Below are 21,401 nucleotides of genomic sequence, written 5' to 3'. Positions count from 1 at the left end.
GTGGCTCAGAGACATGGCCTCACCACTGAGCAGAAACCTGCTGTTCAGCTGTGGTGGAGAACAGTGCCTCTGACTGGAAAAGGTGTTTCCCAGCTGGCTGCTACCGGTGGCAGTGCCGTGGAGCAGGAAAGGGGTTGGTGATGTCCCACGACATGGCACCCAGGGAGGAGAGATGTGGTTAACAATGGCAAGACGATACAAACGGTTGCAAAGAGCCAGGCTCTCCCACGCTGGGGCAGGAGGGGCAGGGCCCGATCCTGCGCAGCAGCTCGGTGCTTGGCACGCGCCCCGGCTGCTCTCCTTCCACCCGAGGCCACAGAAAGTTGGCCGGTGGTAAACACCGTGTCTCCATGCTGTCTTGCCAGTGCTGGGATGTCTGAGGAGATGAACCAGCCATGTCACCTGTGATGGCTCTGCAGGCAGGACCGCAGATAACTGCCTGCCGGTGACACGCTGGCCTCCGGCCAAGCCCCCAGCCCCACAGGCACCCATTTGGGGACGTACTCCCCTGCCCAGAGCCGCCTCTCCCACCCACCTCGGGGAAACACGGAGCTCTCCTGGCAAAACACAAAACCCCCTCCGCCTGTGACTTGGGACAAACTAAATCCCCAAAGCGGGACCTCCGCAGGTCAGTAAAAAAATCTCACTAGTGATAAAAGTGCAATACACAACCAAAGCCAAATTTTATTCTCTGTATTTTGATTATTAAAATCTACCAGTCAACACCATTTTGAGACACATTATAATGAATGTGCAAAGATTCCCCCCCGTCCCCCCCCCAGGAAAAAAAAAAAAAAAAAAAAGTAGTTATCTGGTATAATTTTATGATAGAATATTTTTATAAAATCATTTGTACTAATTTAAGCATTTATCATTATATGCAAAAAGATTTCTTGATGAGAATATTATAGACGGTGCATGTTTTTGACATTAGCATTTTATTTGGATGACTAATCTTGCAGATGTGAAATTTTAATGAATTATTCATGAAAAATCTCTCCTCTGAAATTTCAGTTTGCTGCTAATGCTAGTTATTAAACATTTTATTTTTCTTTATAAAACTTGATGAAGAAAATAAATGTGTGCTTACTCAGAAGAAAAGAAGGTGGGTTTTTCCTTTGAAGTTTTGTCTCGGGTGACAGCGCGGCTTGGGACTTTGCTGCTGAAGGTTTTGTGGGCTGAGGGGCTGAGCCTGCACCCCCCTCCCCGCACATGTGTGGCCATGCCCACCCTGTCCCCCCCCAGCCCCCGTCAGGGCACCGCACTGGGGAGGTGCAGGATGAAGCCCCGACCCCCTCCTCTCGCACCTTCCCCGTTGAAGCAGAGTCCCATGAGAAAGCAAATCCCCTCGGCTCCCCGGGGCACCCAAAGGTCGAACTCTGGCGGGTTTCCTTGGAAAAGCAGGTGGATCCTTCCAGCGACAGCGTCCTCCATGCTTCCAGCGCTCCAGCCTCAAACGGCCGCTGGAAGATCTGGATGTGGTTGGGGGAGACCCAAGGAGAGCGACGAGACCGTCCATGGACGTGCTGGGACATGGGTGAGATGCGACCAGCTGCTCCCTGGGTCAGCGCTGGGGCCGGGGGGTGCGACGCGGGAGGCATTGCCGGGGGGTACAAAGCAAAAACTTCGGACATGGCAACTTGCATTACCAGTGTGAACAACCAGCATTTTTATTGCATTTGAGAATGCTATAATGTCAGTAATTAGTACTGACTACACAACATTTTTTATTGTCTGTATCAACAGACATGGAATGATGGAATTACAGTTGATGTAAGGAATGAGTTTCTTTTATGCCTTATCAAAAAAAAAAAAAAAAAAATCTTGTTACTGGCAGCACATACACACAAAGCACCATGCTAACAGTCTGGACTGTACCATTTTCATCAAGGCTTATGGGTAGAAGATACTTTGTTACCTGTTCTGGGCCCATTAAAATGCAGTCGTTAACTGCAAATTCACCTCGCAAGACTAGAATACTAAATGACTTCTGAAACATCTAAAAACTCGCTCCGAGTTCATTAACCAAAGGTACCAAAGGATTTCAAAAGAGTTTAAACACATTTTTTTTTCCATGCTATAACGAACATGAGATTATTGGCAATCTGAAAACTACAATAGTTCAAAATTATTTTAAAAAACTTTATATATATATATATTTATGTATGTATATATATAAAATATCTAATGATCTGCAATATTTGTAGAATGAGAATCCCTGCCCCGGTCTCTTCCTGAAGCAGGAGCTCCAGGAGAGGGGAGGTGCAGGACCTGCAGCGGGACTCTTGCGAGTGAGAATCAAAAAAGGTAATATTTTCTGTGGTCACTTATCCTACATAAGCCTTGATTTTTTTCATTTCACTTCTAGTTGAATGCAGAAACCTAACAGGTTTTACATTTACAAACTTTTTTTTTTTTTTGTGGACAAGGAAGGCTTTGACTCTCATTCCTGACAGCGATTTACCTGATACATGGTACTACTTTCATAATGTACGCTTTTCTTTGAGAAAAAAAACATGTAACAAATTGTCTTTACATCTTGGCACCTTGTAAAGTTTTTTTTTTTTTTTTATACAAAAGTTCAATAGTTTGACACTCCCCATTATTAATCACTACTTCACTGATAAACTTTGAAAGTGTGACCCTGGAATTCATCATGCAAAATATTTACTGCAGCAGGAGAAAAACATTATTTTTTTTAAACAATTTTTTTTTTCCTTTCAAATATATGAACTTTGTTTAAGACAGCCAGAAAAGGCAGTGGTAAGATAACAGAAGGGGTGGGAAAGTATCAAAAAAACCAGCTTAAACACAAAAACTGTACAAAAATGCTTCGATCAATGATAACAGGAGAGAAAAAAAAAAATCTGTCAACTATGTTACAATTTAAAAGCTGAAAAAAAAAGTCAAGGGATTTTCTCCCACATGTCAGCAAATGTCATCCAATATTCTTAAAGCAAGGATAACTAAATAAAATACATGTGCAGCGTATTCTGCAATTCCATTACATACAGTAGTTTTTTTTTTTTTCAAAGCTATTTTTTTAGTATAGTTAATATAAAGCAGTTGCACAAAAAGCAAAAGGTGTTTTGACAAACAGGTCTGCATTTATTCCTTTTGAGGAATGGTATCTAAAAAAAGGACCTTTCCACCTTTTCCTCCCTCCCCACCCTCCCCCCAAAAGACAAAGGCTCACACAGACACAGTGGGATATATATGTACAACATAATAAACCCCTCCCTAAAGAAGCAACTGTATATCCAAAGGGATACAGAATCAGAATTGTAAAAATCATAGTGAAGTTTGCTTGATGTAAAGCCTGAGATTTTCAGTTGGTTCTTCTGCAAGGCTGCAACACCTGCCAGATATGTTAAAATCTAATTTTTTATTTCTTTTTCTCTTTTTTTATTTTTTTTATTTTTGCTACAGTCTTTAGACTAAGCATGCAAGACATACAACTAAGTGCAACTGAGTGAAATGTATTTTTTATTTACTCATTCCCTAACAGTTTGGACTGAGGTATGCGTACTAACAGTTTCTCATGCTGTTATCTTTACTCATGTCTAGCTACACATGCTGAGAATGAACTAATCTACCAGATTTTTATCCCCTTCTGAATACCGAACTAACCAGCAAACCACTCAGTTTAGAAGCACAGGGCTCAATTCTCATGATCCCTATCTGGCTACCGCCGGCACGTCACGAAGCTGCCTGGATATAACTTAAAAAACAAACAAAAAAAGAAAGTTTCAAATGACCACAGACTGCCCTTTTTTTCTTTTTTTTTTTGTCTTTTGAAACAGAAAGCAGAGTTGAGTTTTATAAAAGTAACTGCCAATAAAATTTCTTGTACCAAAGCTTATGAGTGGACAGGAGTGTTGTTACTTCCTTATGAAAAATGCTGACCAAAACCTAAACTGAGCAAATGTGCCAAGATCAAGCCAAATTCAAGCAGTCATCCTAGCACAGTCCTGAAACAGAAGTGGCACACAATCTGTAGAACCAAAGACCAAAAATTTTTTTTTCTCTTTCAATTCTAGAAATACTATTATGTCGTCCAGTTAAATCGTGGGAGCTTTTCTGTTCTCTTCTGTATTTTATTAAACTGCCTCCTTTATCTGATAGTCTAATTTTCCACGGAATAACTGTGTCTTTGCTTTCTCTAGCTCCCTTCTCATAGCTCCACCAGTAATGCTGATTCCCAGTTTTAGCCTCTAAAGCTCTTCTTGATTCCTCTTTACAGACTTTCGTTTTGGTCACTGTAAAGAATTGCAAATAAAAAGTAACAACTTTGGTTCAGACATCTACTTGGCCTTCTAAATTTTCTAGAATAAAGGAGCAGTTTCCCTCTCAGGTTAGCAATAGCCCACATCTTGTCATTTCCCTCTAAATTCTTCAACCTCCTTTGATCAACAATAAGAGGATATTTGGCTTCATAAGATAAAGCATATAACAGAGAACATAATTTACCTTTGTGTAATATCTTTGGTAATTTTAGGAAAAAAAAGGTACAAAGAAGAATATAAATTAAGCTCTGAAAGGCTTTTTGAAATAATAAAAAAGCTACAGTCCTACATAAATAAATGAGTGATGGAAAAGTGGTTGCAGAATGAAAATGTTTAGGTGTTTGGTGATCGAGGTTTACTGACCTATCGCAACAAATTTTGTATGTCGTGTTTGCTTTGAAGAGCCTTGCCAGTTTTGCCTAACAAGCCCCAGCACAAATTCTCTCCTAAAACTCCTGTCTCCTATGGTGAGGTTTCCATACTGGCTGGTGTAATATTGCGTAACAATCTTAACTGCAGTACTGGATTTGCACAGCTGAAAATTAACACTTTAGCATTAGTGGGGCTCCGTCCTTATTAACTCCCGTAACAAGTTCAATCTGAAATCTAATTTGTATTCAAACAGATTAATGCCACCAAGCAATCCTGAACTGATGTTTAACCGTGAAACATCACCACGTACAATAACAATGTAATGAAGTCATCTTTCCAACCACTATTTGCAAATGCAAATGCAAAAAGAAAAAAAATAAAAAAATTGTCATAATAAATGTATAGGTGCCCATCTCTGTAATCTTCGATATTCCAGAAAGATTTGTTGACCCATTAGAACTCGTGTTAAACAACCGAGAACCTGCTACTGTACTACTATTCATCCTCTAATAAAAGCGAACCCTGTCGGTGCTGCGTAATTTCTTTGTGCTGTTCGATTTTGTGGCATTTGCTAATATTCACCATTGCTGCCAAAACAAAAAAAAAAAACCCAAAAAATCAAAAAACCCAAACCAAAAAAGAAATATTAAAAATACTGCTTTGTGGAATGAATCTGTGTTGCTTCCTACAGTGTTTCTATGTTCATCTGTCATTCATTCTCATTCTTGCAGTACTTCGTTCCTCTCTCTCCGTTGGACAACCCTTCCACATGTATCGTGCAGCATTTGGGACCTTTTTTGAAAAACAGTAACAAAAGAAAGGAGACACCGAAATGGAATGTTTTCCATAGCTAAAGAAAACATGGTGGCATCTGAAGGAAACTGGAATGAATGACAGAAAAAACTACAAACAATTCAATGACATTCAGCTTCGTATAATAAAAACACCTATTAACATTCATCACAAAGTACAGAAAACGTTGAAGCCTCTGAGAGGCCCTGGGCCCAGATGAGGCCTGAGGTCAGAACTTAAAATGGTAGAGGAGAAGTGGGGCGGGGGAATAAAAGCAATACATTAAAAAGTTTGGGATAATTTTTTCTTTTAACCCCTCCCCAATATACACGCTCACACGCACACACACATATCCACACACGTGCACACACAGGCCTTCCCCATCCCAAATGGAAGCAAAAAAAAAAAAAAAAAAAAAGGAACCAACCAAAAAAACAAAAAAAATGGAGTAAAGGCAGTGATAATCAACATGCAGTACTGTGCAAATATGTTGTCCATTGGAATCCTTAAAATCTGGGCAAAGACTTGATCTGCAGTTCAGGTGTACATGCTCAGTTTGATGTCCTCAAGTGTCCAAAATCGGCAGGACCTGCAGTCCACAGCTGGCTGCTAAATGCAAGTGAATCAGTTTAGCAAATTTACAACACTGATGTTGACTGTAAGAGAGGAAAATCCCAAGTACCAAACAAGTCCATCCAATGCACAGAGTACAAATTCCTTTTTTCAACAAAAAGTAGAAAAATCAAAAATACTCCCAAATGGGATACTTGATGGCACTAAGAGTTAACATATTTCATAGTTGTCAAAGTGGACTGAGAATCCTCCAGACTGTACAATAATGGAGAGATTTCACAGCTAAGTTTGACGTGATCTTCTAATCTTCATTCTCAGGATAACGATGTCAGACATACTCATTCTATGTCCTCATTTACAGGTTCGTCTTCATAATCTCTGTCGTGATCGAAATCTGGACTGTGGTTGGCTGTTGTCACTAAGGATAGCGGGCCTTCATTTTCATCTGGGTCTAACGGTTCTTCTTTGACATGCACGGGGTGCCTGGGAAAACAAACCCACGGTCAGTCTGCAAGTTGCTCGTTAAAGAACAGTTTTGACAGCCTGGGTGGTTTGGGGAGGACAGCAAGGCGGTTTGGGGGTTCAGACTTGCGTGCCAGGTCTGAGCGCCCCAGGTCACCAGGGAGAAGACCCTCAACTTCTGTGCCGGCCACCAAAGCCAAGTGAAGGTTATGCCGGGCCAGCGGCACTCAACTTCCCCAAGAAAACACTCTGGGAGGAGCACCTCGACAGGGTTTCCATTTCGGGTTCGAGAGAAAACGCTCTCAGCTGACACACTAAGGTACTACAATCCTTGGATAAATAAGCGGAATAAGCACCCGAATGGCAAAGCAGCAGTTTGTCAGCCCGCCGAGCTGGCGGAGGCTGGGCTAATCATTGCTCGCTGTGTGTGCAGCGTCTCTCGTTAACATGCAGAACCTGTGAGACAACTCTCCAGAGGACGACCCCAAGTGAGGTTCTATCATTAATCAACTTCAAGCAAACACAGCAAAGAGACACCATGATACATGCTTTAAACTCCAAATTAATGCATATTTTTACAAACTGTCAATAAGGGAAGAAAAGCCCTGCCAGGAAACACAAACAGAGAGGAAAAGGCTTGCTCAACACAACAATATGATAAGAAAGCACAGTCCTAACGAGAATAATAACACTGTCAGCTGTAAACAAGGCAGAACATGATCCCCAGCTCATGGTGGGCACAAGGATGTACTAAAGAGATGAGATCTGCCAAATTTCTCATTACAGCATAGCACATGAATAACCCGCAGGGGAACGGGGCTTGGTCATTCAAAACGGGTATGATAACAATTGAAAAATGTTGTTCGTAAATCATATTTACACCAAATCCTATACAAATACAAATTACCTTTTTTTTCCTCTCTCTCTTTTTTTTTTTTTTTTTTGTTCAGCAGCTTTTGAAATGTAAAATAGCCATGTGAGTCAATAGTGTCTTGTTGGTGGGACTTTATAGGAAAGTAGGATTTTATTGACATTACCAAGTATTAATAATGCGACACAGCAATGGAGACCCTGTTTGCTTCCTAAATAATTGATGTTGTAGGCAATCCCTTAAAATAAAGTGTTAATGAGTTCAAGTCCCTCTCATTGAGTTGATATCCACCTCCTAGAGACTTGTTTTTTCTCCATGCGGGCTGATTTAACCCTTTAACATAGGCTACGTGAAAACACAACCTGAAGCACAAACCTTCACTGTAAAAACTTTTTCTCTTCTTGCGCAGCTTTGCTTTAAAATGAAAGATTTAAATAGCCGCATTTAATTTTGTTTTGTGTGGATAGGAATGGTGATACTCTTTGTACTCCACTGCACTGATGGACAGCAAGAATAAATCAGCAAACAGGGAAAATGTACTTGGTATCCACGTACAGGGCGAAGGTAACCCTGCTTGCGGCAAGTGAACCAGCCGCACCCCTGCAGCGTGCAAAGCTGTACCGCACCCTATTTATTTATTTCGGCTTGAGCCTGGATCAGTTTAGGAAGCACCTAACTTGCTGACTACAGACATTACTAATGTGAGCTGTGAATGCCCTTCAAGTCCCTGCATATTTCAACTTCTTGAGTTGTAAAGTGCTGGATCAATACTTCAGTATTAACTGCACCTTCCAACCCATCTGACAAAGGAACGGTGGGGAGAAGTGACTGCAGTATCCGTGTACACCTTTTCCCTTCAAATTCACTAACAGGTGCTCCCACTAACTGGGAGCAAAGGGGTTCCTCTGCACGTCACATAATTTTTTGCAAAAATTACAAGGAAAGAAACATGGTTCATACAATTTTGACCTAATTATTGAAAAAGAAGGGAAAAAAAATACTGGGAGGAGACAATTCAAATATCACACATTAAAAATTAGCATAAGCATACAAAGTCTTGTGAGCAGATCATCATCTTAGAGGTGTGCATGTGCTGGCAGCTCATGGCCCTAGCGAACGTGAAACCATGCTGATTATTTGCAACTAGAAAAACTTGTATTATGAATATGCTGTGGGGCCCCTCACATGGTCACTTGGAAGAAAACATGAAATGAAAAACAGAAGGAAAAAGGGGAAAGAGCGGCTACACATAGAGACTGATAAAGCGTGTGCTACTCCACCTTTACAGCAGTGATCTTTTTTACTGCTGTTTTGATTTAAAATTTTGCTTGTTGGCTTTCTGGTTTCAATGCTGCTGCTGGGCTTTTTTTTTTTTTTTTTTATAAATCATTATTTTTGAAAACACAGATGGGCAACTCTCAAAGGAGAGAGGAGAACGACATCACACGCAGCAGTGGTGGCCTTGGTACACGGACGGGAGTTTCCCCAAAGGCTGCCCCATGTCCCACCGCACCCCCACACCAATTTGTGTTCAGCCAGAGGGCAGAAGTGAACAGGTGCCAGCAGATAACATAGTACCCTCTGCGCTCACAACCACCCGAAATGCTGTGAAAGCTCGTTCAAAGGTCTTCGAACCTTTCCAAAGCAAACTCTGCCCCTCTTCTGGTTTTGTTATGAAAACAGGTGAAACCAGGTGGTTTTAACTGAGTTCCTCTTTGAGGTTTGGTGTGGTTCCCAGAAGTCAAAAAAACCCAAAACTTCAGGAGTGAACAGCAAAGCAAGCACCAAGTTATGAAAAGGGCTGCTCAACCTCGAGCGAGACAAAGCCAGAGAGGGCCACAAAGCCACAGGGAGGCACAGCCACGCCAGCCTCCGCCAGCAGCTCACGTGTTGCACAAACATCAGACAGCAAGCTTGGCAAGAACTCCATCCCCCAAATTAGGAGGGTTATCTGGGTAATACAGCCCCCCAGGGAGAGATCTGTAAGGAAAACAATGAAAAAAAATTCAACTCCTTGTGTACTCTATCAGTCATAACCACAAAGTGGTGTGTGAGGAGGAAACCTTACTGAATCCGTGCTTTTGCTTAAACATTTCAGAGCAACTGAAATACATAAGCTTAAATAAGCTCAAAGGCAGAGACTTTCATATCTCTCAAGTAAGCCTGAATCTCTATTTACTACCCCACCAAAACCCCAAACTGGGGAAGGAAAACTTCCTTTAAAGAGTGAAGAATTCAGTCTCTTGAATTACAGAAAAGGTGAATGCTGGGTTAGGCAAAAAGAAAAAGCAAAAAAAAGCGGGGGTGGCGTGGTAAAAGAAAAAAAAACACCAAAGGTTTCCCATTCCTGTTTTTATAGTAGCAGAATTTCAGCACATTCCTTTTAAGTAGATGCCTAAGACTCCAGAAGGGGTTAACAATAAATAACCTTGCTGAACACAGATTCCCCTTCTTTTCACATCTGAGTAATTCTTTTGTTTGTCCACTCTGGGAACAGAGGAGTTTTTAATAAAGCTGACTGTTGTTTAAAGCCACTGAGTTCTGGTGGTGCACACAGCATGGAGTAGTTTGCTTTGTGGCTACCTTTGGAGCATATCAGGATGAAAGTGTTATGTCCCCAAGCTGTAATTATGCGACTACTTTCTAGTGTTTCAAAAGGAGGGAGAGAGAAGGGGAAAAAAAAAAAAAAAACGTAGCCATGGTTCAATGTGTCATAAAAAGGAAACAAATGAGTGGTAATAAGACTTCAGCTAAAGTGTTAGACTTCTTAGCTGTCATGTTAACAAGGTCCTTTAAACCTTAAAATAAAGTTTAAAGCTTTATTTCTTCTAATGTACTGAAATTGTTTAAAAAATAATTTGCATTATGACAAGGAAATCTGTTCTGAGAAAAAAATTGAGTATGTCACTAACAAAGCCAGCTTACGGAAAATAAGAGGTTGCACAGCGTCTGGAAACTTGCAGTGATTTTATTTAGTAAACAAGGAAAACCCTGTGACGTGTGAATGGTGTTCTGGCTTTAGATCCCTTCAAACTACTTAGAAACACCATTTTAAGGGGGAAGCTCAGAGGCTGGCATTGGAACATCACCCGGCCACATTTTACTGAAGCAAAAAGAAATGTTCAGCAGAGAACACATATATTATCAATTCTGAGAAAATGAAAACACTCAGGAAACAATCATTTCCATATTACAACAGAAAATTGGATTTTCTGGTGAATAATGAAAATGAGGCATCACTCCCCCCGACCTCCTCTCTCTCCAGCATTTGTTCTGTGCCCCTCACCTTGGTATCAATGTGCTAAGAGACGATTATTAAGTGCAACAAAGGCCACGGCTATTCACAGTTCTGGAAGATGTCCTAGCCTGTTTCAACTCGGTTATTTTTCCCTCCTCGCAGTCTCTTCAAAGACAACAAAACCTTAGGTGAAATGAGAAGTGCATGAACTACACTAGCCTTGAACTTGCAAAAAAATAATTACTTGGATTAACACAACATCATAAACGTTCGTCCCTGTCTGTTAGGCCAGGAGAAACCCCTGGGAGAAGTCTGGTTTCTGGAGAAAAGCCACGTCCCTCCACTCCTCCTTCACGCCGGCCCTACGTGGTCACAGGCAGAGGATAACAAATTGTGACTAAAACTGCCTCAAGATGAATCTGTTTGTGAGAGACGGAAAGTGTGTCATGCAACGCTACTTTGGGAGAGATAATTAATACTGCACAAACAATCACTGGAAAAGCTAAACACATTATTTGAATGTTTTGAAGTAAATGGTAAAAGACAATGTTTAAATTAATTATTAATTAAAAATGAATGTTGTCATCTTTAAAAGATTTTTTTTTTCAAAGCACTTTGTGCAGTGATTTGAAATGCTGCAATATCAAAGTATCCAGAGCCTCAGATTCCTTCATGCCCCCTCCCCTCTGACAACACATTATGCAGGTGGGAAACTTTTTTGCCATTAAATGCTAATTAGTTTCACAACTAATTACTGTCGTGGTATTAGGTTAATGTTTTTCTACTTTTTGATTTAGACTTACTTTTGTAAATCCCTTATTCAAATTACTTTGAAGTAAAAGACTACAAATTAGTTCTCTATTTAATGTGTAATGTGAGCTGTGGCAAGTCAGCCCGTAATTTTACAGCCTGTTTTAAGGAACAGGCAGAAGGCGGTGGTGGCTCGCACAGGTAGCCAGCCGCTCCACAGAGCTTTTAGAGGACGACAAGACTTACACGCTCCAGCTTCCTCACCAGCCGCCAATTACCCAGGATGTAAGTTGAGGGGAGGGGGGAGTTTACGGCTTTGCAAACTCACTCTGTCACCCCATAAATACCAAACACACCCATCGCAGCATCACACCCTTCCTGCCTTACCCTTTCCTGCGCCAGCTCACTGCCTGGGTGCCATTCACGTTGAGCAGGGACAGCGATCCCCCATTACTTCATGTGGTTATATATGCACTCATTATACTGCCGTCTGTTGCTATAATGCTCCTATTAATTTTCCTTTTGATATTTTAAGAGCAATCTATAAATCACGTAGACCTTCACGTGTGCCACCGTTAATGCTTAGCAAGACTGGTGTGCATTGAGTGTTTTTTTTCAGACCCACCAAACAAGCCCATTTCCCAGCTCTGCCCCACTGGCCGTGCTCGTGTGGACCGAAAGAGAGAGAGAAATCACATTTTCTTTCTCCAAGACACACGGTTGCCTATGAGGTTTTGCAAGGTTTAAAGAAGAGAACTGCAAACAAGTTAACAACTTTACAGCTCTTGAGTACTTGTCGGACCAGACTGAGCTGATCAGTTTTATCTGGAAATGGGTAACCAACCCTTTTATGTCCTAATCAACCTAGGCACATCCCCAGATGGAGATGTCTACTCTTGCTGCTCCCTCCACGAACCTTTGGAACCAGCCAGGAAAGTCTCCAGAGTCACACTTTAGCAGACAGTGAGACAAGACCTAGAGCCACGCACATGCCTCTGCCGTACTTACATTGCTTGCATAGGGGAACGTCCTGGACTACTGTCACTCCCGTTACTGTTCGTATGCTCCATTGCACCGTTAAGCTCTTCCCTCATCGCGTTGGCTAAATTGCCTAGAGTGGGATTTCCCATGGAAGCAGTAGTGTATAGAGGTATACTGTTCTCAGCCATTGAAGCCTGCCAAGGACACAAACAAATGTATGAAGAGCCATGACTAACGTTTTTAAAGATTGCACAACGCTCTCACGTATTCCAAAACATTATCCACGTTTACATTATTTGCAATTACCATTTTTTAAAAATATTGTGCTTTCTGATAGGTATTACCCTGATTCCACCAAGGGAAATTTAACATCATTTACATCTGGGTTTAAGCATTCATAGCTGTATTGGCTTTTGAGAGGATGGAGCTTTCCATTCCCTGTTTGGAATTACACCCCCTGGAAAAAATAAAACATCCTTTTCCTATTTTCATTTTGCAAAATTATGTTTGGGGCTTTGGGTTTTACTGTGGCTTAGGTTTGTTTTTTGTTTTTTTTTTTTTAATGAAATGGGGAAAAAAATTAGAACTCGTCCAGCTGATAATTCCTTCCTACTGGAGCACACGGGCACCAAGCAGGAGGGCAGCATTAACAAAGTTTGGATTTCCTTGTGACATAAGTGTGAAGCTGCAGTTAGCACTAACTGGATCAGCCCCAGTTGCACTGATCTACCTGAGAGCTGAACAAGTCCATGTGAAATTTTTTAAGCCTCAGCAACTCAGCTCTTACCTTAGCTATTACTGATCTGACCATTTTATTTTGATTTTTCTTTGTTCTGAAGAAGTACCATACAGAGGCACGCTGGAGTTAACTTTGTAAATGGAAATCTTTGTAGGAAGAGAATGAACTGTTAAATATTTTCCTTCTGATTCCCACTGTTCTGCCTGCTAATATTTACTGTGTGTCAGCATTAGCTCATATTGACGGCACAGTCCCGTGCCCGGCGCAGCAGCAGTGGGAGCCACAGAAGCCCCAAGCTCCGGAGGAGCCCAGCATTTGACGGGGATGGGATTCACGGCTTTCCAAGGCCACAGAGCCCAGGGACCTGAAGGCCATTTAACCATTTCACCCATCCCAGTCGGATCCGGCTGACATCATCTGCAGCTCTCTGAGCCGTGTCAGCGCTGCAGAGCCACAGGCGCTGGCTCGGCAGCGCTCGACCTGCTCCGGGGGGAGGTCAGCCGGTTGCAGCCTCCGAGCCAGAAAATCCAGCAGGCTCCAGGTCTGCACGATGCAAACCCTGCCCGTGGGAGGGGAATTCTTGCAAACATACTTCCCACTGAACACTCTCACCGGCTCCTAATTCATGGGACAAAACTCCTTGCTTGTTGCTACCCAAGCCAGCGGAATTGTTCCCAGGCAAGCACAGCCATAGACCAGGATTGGGGCAGATGGGATGGGAAGGGAGGGCACGAGCAGCCCTGACTGCAGCATCTTCAGGAGCACGGCCCCTTTTATTGCTCCTTACACTGACCTCTCCATGTGCAGCCCTATGTGTCACACGTGATTACAAAAGCTATTCTAACGGGGAGGATTATTTTTATCTTCTTGATTCAACAACCGGCAAACTCATTGTGATTAGGGGATGCAAAGAATGGTTCACATTTCCTGCACTTGGCAAAATAATGACTCAAGTTCTTCACCCATAGTGGTAACTTGTAATTGCAGTAAAGCAATTTACCGGGGGAGAGGTGGGACACAAGGAGTATCTGCTATAAAGGAAATAACGGGGAAGGGGGTGTTTTGGGAGCTCCCGGTGACCCCCTGCAAAAAGAGAGCACTGGTGAGAGCCGGAGTCCCCATACCTTCCACACACAGAGCGGGGAGAGAGCTGCTTCTTCTCCCTGGCCACGAGGGAAAACTGATGGAGGAGACGTCAGAGGGGTCTGGGTGAAGGAGAGGGGCAGCTCTGCCACCCCACAGGAAAAGAAAAGCATAGCCTGCCATCCCAGCGGCACACAGCACACCGTGCCGGCCCCCAGCCAGGCAGCCGCTGCGCCCATGGGCATGTGCAAAGGGCTGCTCCTTGCAGCTGCCCGTAAAAGCCAAGAGAACGCTGCTCATTATTAATCACACCAAACGTGGGCACTGGCAGGTAAAGCCGCCTTGTGTTCCAGGAGGAAGGCTGTTCCCAAGCGAGGTCCGAACTGCCCGTGCAGCACCAGCCACCCGCACAGCTTCACCCAAACCCCTCTAGAGCACCCACTGGCATTTTGCCTCCAAAATCCAATGCCGGGGAGAGGAGCGAGGAACCCGCCGGTGTGTTTTCAACCTAAAAGAAGGACCTGTCTCAGAGCAATGAGTATTGTTCACCTCCATTTATTAGAGGGGCCACAGCGGTAGCAAATCTGACCCGCGCTCTTCTCTCCCTCACCTCAGTTCACATGATGCTGGGGGGGTGGTGGTGGGGAGCAGGGGGGCACAAGTACGCGCCACTTCCAGGGAAGTGGGAAATGGAAACAGTTTGGAGGTTATCACGGAAGACAAGAATGGATGGAGATGACGACATTGACACGTGTTTCAGAAATAAAACACGAACAGTTCCGTATGATAAGCGTATTAATTGAAATTAGTCACATAGTTAACAATGTGAAGAAATGCAGGATCATTTCATTTTTGCCTTTCAGCCTCATGAATGTAAAATGCACTTGTAATCTTAATACTATTCAAGAGACAAAGCAGTCTTTAAAAATCACACTTCACAAGACTCAAGGGAAAATAAGTTACTAATGAATGGTATTTACAGTTGCTTCATTTAAACATGCTTTCCTTTGCTTTACAGAAGTTACTGCATAAACTCAAATAATTAGTAGAAATGCAGAACATTGCTTTTCTCCTAATAATCTGTTTCTTGCTTCTGAAAAGAGACGTTTGCTAAACCTTCCACAAAAAGTGGCTGCTCAGGCAAATATCCACGGCCACCAGTGAACTTCTCAAGAAGTGACCGGGGTGCAACCGCACAGTGCTGCCTGCCCGATTAACTCACACTATATGGAACAGGCTTGGACCGCACACCCCACCCCCCCCCCCCAACACACACACACCAGCCCTGCAAATTCAGGGCACAGTAATAGATTTGTCTCTTTGGTTCATACAGCAAATACTTCTACCTAGGCTTCTGAGACATACTCAGGCATTTGTAGAGAGAGGGAAAAGAATGCCAACCTGATATACAGCACATGAGTAAGGGCTGGAGACACACACACTTCTAGGCTGCAAGTTACTAACTGTGCACTGACACTTTGTATTTCTACATTGTAAAAAAACCAGAATTTTTGTCTTATAGTTACAGTACAGTTTAATAAAAATGATCTTTTTTTTCCATAAGAATTGCAACGTTTATTTTTTACCAACAATAAGAAGATATGCAAAAATAGCCCTTAAAAGAAAAGGGGGAAAAATGATCTGCTTTCTCTTTAAACCCATGAACAATAGAAGGTCACGTGCCGCAGTATCCTATCATTCAGCACATTAATAGCTGTGCTAGAGTAATTACACTTGTGGTATTTTTGCCTCAAGTGAAATTCTGAAATAAGAGGATGGAAATTATGATACTGCTGATAAATATTAATAAGTGAACTTTTAATTTTTTTGCCACAATATTCAAAATGCTAAGCATCTAGCTAATGCTGAAGCAGCCTGATATGTGTTTGCCTCCAGGGACTATGATGCTTTATGCACTTAAGAAAAAAGTTTAACGGAATTAAAATTTAATATCTAATTAGAGCAAGGCTAATATATTTTGAAATGAGTGGGGAAGACACACGCCTCTGTTGCATATTTGCTACAGTCATTAATCTTACCTGTAAAGCAGCATTGAGAGGTGTGCAGTAGGTGTGGCTGGTCTGTATGTTTTTAATAAGAGAAGGGTTACTGCATAAGAAAAACATAAAAAGGAGAGTTAAATGCAACCAACTTCTGTACGAGCATTTCAAGCATGTAATGCTTCCTCTCACACCAGAACACTAGAGCTGAGACTGTTTTTCCACACAAGTTCTCTTTCATTTTTATTTTTTTTTTAATTTAAAGAAAATATCTGAGTTTTAGGCTATGGTTATCATATTTGCCTTTACTAAATAAGGAACATCATTATCTCTCGATGTTATCTCACCATGTGTTCTACTGCCCTGCGTTACTAGCAAATCTTGGCATCTCTGCTCATTTTAGCTGTGTTCAGGAGAAATTCTCCAATATTCACCATGTCTGGGAGCCAGTTACCATGTAAAGGTCCATCATGAGGAGGTTACGACCAAAAGCACCACAGGACATTTTAAATACTACTTCATGCAACTTATTCTCAAAGTCACTGGCAGCAGAGCCCCTCGCAACAGAGCAGGGGACCGCGATGAGAGAGGATTGGAGCCTTATTCTTTCCTGCCAGGCAAACAGTGAGCGGCCCCGCTGAGGGGCTGCCTGTGCCACTGCCCCAGACAGTTTGGGGTTGTGGGCACGGGGGCACGGCGGCAGGTATTGCGGCACCGCACTGAAGCGGTACGGCCCACGCAAAACAACACACTGCCCTAAAGGCCGTTTTAGGAAAAAATATTCTGGTGTGCTGCTTTGGACCCTTACTTTAGTCATCTTAAGTTTACTTAAAGGGCTGTATTTCAGGAAAATGAATGCCAAGCATCTCTGCTCGCTCTTCAGCAGGCATCTAAATATCACCGGTTCCACCAGGAGGGGAAAAAAAATTTAAAAAACCATCAAATACAAACTACATATAAAGCACCAATGCAAGAAATCTCCAGAAAGTTGTATCACTCACTGGGCATTTTTTTTTTTTTCATGTGGGAACAAATCATGGTGAGAAGAGTCTTAACTGAGCCCCTCCCACAGGGACCAGCAAGGATCAGTTGTCCTGGAGAGATGGCCTTCGAGTAAAGGTCAAGTAAGATTGCTTTGGGAACCCCAGGAATATTTGTGCGTGGTTGTTGTAGACACAGGATGGCCTGTTGATTATCATCTTTACAGCTGGTCTCACTGCACTTCCAAACTTTTAAAGTTAATTCAGCACTTCTGTCTTTTAAGCACCTTACTCTGTTTCTGATTAAGAGTTGCAAAACAAAGCATACAACTGAAAGCAAAGGAAAATAGCAGATTTAAAACTTATCTGAAGACTTCCCTGGCATATATCTGTCTTCCTGACAGGTCTATAGCAGCATATCTGCACTAGTGTGGATAATTATTTTAGTCTACATTGCACTATAAACAAATGCTGTAACAAACATGTCAAAGTAGAGTCATTACTACAGGCATTTGGATTATCAGAGTAGGACACACAAAATACAAGTAACAACCAAAAATTTAGTTTCTTTAGCAGCAAAGGTGATGTCACTATTTCGTGAAATGCAAGTCTACATGAGATGGGTAAATCATGCAAAGCAAAGCAACAGCAGAAAAAAAAAATTAAAGCAAGTAAAAGCTCTTACTGTGCAACAAGCTCGCCAAAGTTTTCATCAGGGCAGTATTTTCGAGGACGGCCTCGTTGAATATGACGGCCACGTTTAAACTCTTCATCATCAACAGTCCAAAAGGACCCAAACTCATCCTCTACTCTGATAAAGCACTTATGCAGTGAGAGGTTGGTGCGAATGGCACCCTGGGACAAGAGCAGCAGCAAAGGAGATGAAGTGGAAACAAAGGGACACGGGATCGGGGACAGAACAGACATCAAATACAGGGAAAAGGAAAAAGAAAATAAAATGCAATAAGCATAAGCAAATGGTTTGTGAGGGTTAATATGCATTGCCACCTAAAAGCTACTAGCATGTGATGCAACAAACACCAAGCAAGCAGGGTCAGGGTACTGGTGGGCATACAAACAGTAGTGATGAGATGTTTGTCTTGGTTTCCCTTAACTGAAACAATGCGAAACCACCTGTGGTTGGTCTAACACCAGCTAGCAGCCAAAAGCCTCTACGTTAAACTGTAAGCATGATCCAAGCTAGGCTAAGAAGTTCAAACATGGTGGACATACCCACTGATCTTTTGTGGCCTTCGTTTTTGGAACTCTAGTTCATCCACTGTCCATACTGCCCCTTTAACGTTTTCTACTCGCACAAAACACTTGTGAAGACTAAGATTATGACGCACTGCATTCTGCAGCAAGTATAAAAGAGAAAACATTCAAAAACTTTCTATGAGAAAATGCTCATCATTGTCCAAGAACAGCAGCACAGTCAGCTTGACAGTCCTCAATTTGCAATGTTAAGCCCCTTCCCCTCCCCACACCCGCTTGCTTTCCCCGGCTCTTTACATCTTATTTTGCAAAGACAAAATAAATACGAAAGCTTAAACACGAGATTAAAAGTTTGAGTTATTCTTATCAATTATCCCCAGTGTGAATGAGAACAGCCATCACTTTAAGCATGCACATTGTATAATAAAGCACATTTCGTACAGAACACAAGAGGAACATTGCTTAGACATTTTCAAAAACAAATATACACACTCTGCAAAGATAAACTTTTCCTCTCCTGGAAAAGAAAGCGGTTAGAAAGAACAAAAAGGATTTCATGTAAGTACAGACGGCTCAATTTAGCAAAGAGGCACTGGAGCTGGTGCTGCTGCGGTTTCCCACAGCTGGGCTAATGTGAATCAGGTGCTGAACCTCCTTCCACACCCATGGCATGGACCGGGGGCTCGGCAGCACCCCACCAACTCCTGCCTCTGCAGCTTGCTCTTATATGGAAGTTGGCTCCTATTTCTGGCAGAATACTGTACTGACTGATCTGAGCCTCTGCCAAGTGAAAACATGAGGAGGGTTCTCCGAAACAAAGTGATAATATCCCCACAGCTCATCACCCAGAGGGACCCGCACTCATGGTGTCCGATGCTCAGATGTCCTGTCTGCCGCTCAGCCCTGGGGAAGGACGAGCCCATCCAACCCCTCCGACTTGCTCGGACCTTTGCTGAAGCCAGACATAATGAGACACCTCGCTACGTCACAGCAAGCTGTTGGCTTTTCTGTCCCTGCTCCCTCTGAAACGGTGCCGAGCGCCTTGTTATTCCTCAAACGGAATGCCATGCTCTTTCCCCATTTTAGGGGTTTTCTAAGCAAATACCCTACTACAAAGCCACTCAAATTTTTACATGGAGCTTGTCCCCAGCGTTGCTGAAAGGGGCTTGGTAAACAGGGGAAAGAGAATAAGCCATTTGCTGAAAATATGCAGGCGAACAAACTCCATCATCACTGGCACCATTGATTTAGTCAATCTGGTTGACTCGTTAGCAGGCACAACGCCAGCCAAACACATGGCCTGGGTCTAGGCAACCAAGAAACTATGATTTTTTTTCCTTCCATCGTTGTTGTTGTCGTCGTCCTCTTTTTTTTTTTTTTTTTAATGAACATCAGGTCTGGATGGTGAAAGGGAGCTCTAATCATGAATGTCTAAATCACTGCGCCAACAAAGGGTACGCACAGTGCATTTGTCATGTAAATTAAGAGGCAGTGCTGTGTGTGCCTGGGAGGGGAAGGCTAAGAGTCTTTTGCTACTTTTCCATTTCTCTGCAATAGCTAGCGCACTCCCCACACTCCCGCCCCTGGTACAGGGGAACATTCAGGGCTCGAACTGCCCTTGCTCAGCAGACGCTTGAGTGCAAACTCGTGTCCTCTGGCTGTAGGTGTCTGATGCCGGCACTTCCACACTGATCTGCATGTGAACTGGTGGAAAAATAAACCTTGCATGTGCTTTTCCTCTCAGCAAGGCAGAAATCTAGCAGAAAGTCAACTTGTCCATCAGGGCTGCTGCTTCCTTCTGCCCTTACTTTCCTCTGTTCTTATTTTTTAACGATTTTTTTTCCCCCTCCCACCTCTTCCAGATTTCACTACTTTTCAAATTGTTGGCAAAATCCCTGATTTTGAGGTGGAAGAAAAACATGCAGACGCCCCACACCTTACAGGCTAAAATCAGCCAGCTCAGCAACTGCTGGTGGGTGCAGCACTAGTGCAACCCGACACAGGGCTGCTGGCCCACATCTGGGTAACTCAGGCAGTTTCCTGTGAAAATGGGAACCCTGTCAAGTCTGGAGCAAAATGTAAGAATAATAACACTATTTCCCCCAGTGAAAGCTGATCTTGTAGTTCATACAGCAGTTGATCAAACGCACACAGCAAAGTTCAGCAAAGGGATTCCTCCGAGTTTGTAAACACACGGTTGAGCAGAAATATTTGTGTTGTTCTTTAAATAAATTTGATGCCGCAGAAATACTTTACAGTCTGTTCTTGTTCTCTTGAAGTCAATGTGCAGTTGATGGTAAAGGCTGCTGGATACATTGAGACAGACGAGTTGAGTATTTGCAAGATGCCCATGAAGTGTTGCCCTTGCTTTCTGTTTTCCATGTGATCGTTTATTTAAGGAATTCACGGCAGAAAAAAATTGTTTTGTTTCCCCTGCCTCTGGATACTTGCTATCTAACAGTTCTATTTGAACAATACCCCAACGTTTCAGAGCCACACCTGCAGCCTGTGCCTCATGGCTGTGACTCAGTGCCAGCAAATTACTCCAAAAAATAAAAGCAAACAGACATTGCCTCTGACCTGTCAGAACCAGTTCACAGTGCTCCCCCAGCAATCAGCTTAACAGAAAAATTAGGAGCTATTATTGTAAGATTATATATTTACCTTGTTAAAAATATTTGTATGCAAGCCACTTTTGCAGAAAAATTACCCTGAACATGCTTGAATGTAGTAAATGAAAGGGTTTGTTATTTTAATAACTGCTCAGGCTCCACTGTACTGCATTTTGGGAAAGAGGTTCATTTTTTAAAGGTCTTTATTCCTGCACTCTTCTGTGATTTTGAAAGAGGGCTCAGGGAAGCCTGTCCACACCAAACCCTGACCCTAAACTTGGGGAACACTGACCCAAACGCCCCCTAAGCATTAGCTGAAGGTGAGTGCAAATCAGCACGTATATATTCTAATTATTCTGATTCTGCAATTAGCCCCTTGTGCTAGTTCTGCGCCCCGTGGGCTTCCCGTCATGTCAATCCAGAGCTGCATTTTCATCCCTGCTGTTC

At 42.7% G+C, this 21,401-nt stretch overlaps 1 protein-coding gene across 19 annotated transcripts in view; it reads right to left on the bottom strand.

Annotated features, from left to right (window-relative positions):
• Positions 1-1,645: 1,645 nt before the first annotated feature.
• The window catches only part of FOXP1 (forkhead box P1), a 391,101-nt gene continuing 371,345 nt past the window's right edge, over positions 1,646-21,401 (bottom strand). For all 19 annotated transcript variants that reach the window (XM_055804566.1, XM_055804572.1, XM_055804571.1 and 16 more), the window contains 4 exons: positions 18,361-18,482; positions 16,187-16,256; positions 12,353-12,519; positions 1,646-6,506 (listed from right to left, as the gene is read on the bottom strand). In XM_055804566.1, the coding sequence (XP_055660541.1) occupies positions 6,362-6,506; positions 12,353-12,519; positions 16,187-16,256; positions 18,361-18,482 (504 nt within the window). In that variant the 3' untranslated portion in view covers positions 1,646-6,361. The remainder of the gene's footprint in view (positions 6,507-12,352; positions 12,520-16,186; positions 16,257-18,360; positions 18,483-21,401) is intronic.

The sequence above is a fragment of the Falco peregrinus genome, chromosome 5, assembly GCF_023634155.1.
Source record: "Falco peregrinus isolate bFalPer1 chromosome 5, bFalPer1.pri, whole genome shotgun sequence".
Lineage (NCBI taxonomy): Eukaryota > Metazoa > Chordata > Aves > Falconiformes > Falconidae > Falco > Falco peregrinus.
The sequence above is the reverse complement of the archived record's forward strand: the minus strand, read 5'-3'. Positions and strand labels throughout refer to the sequence as shown.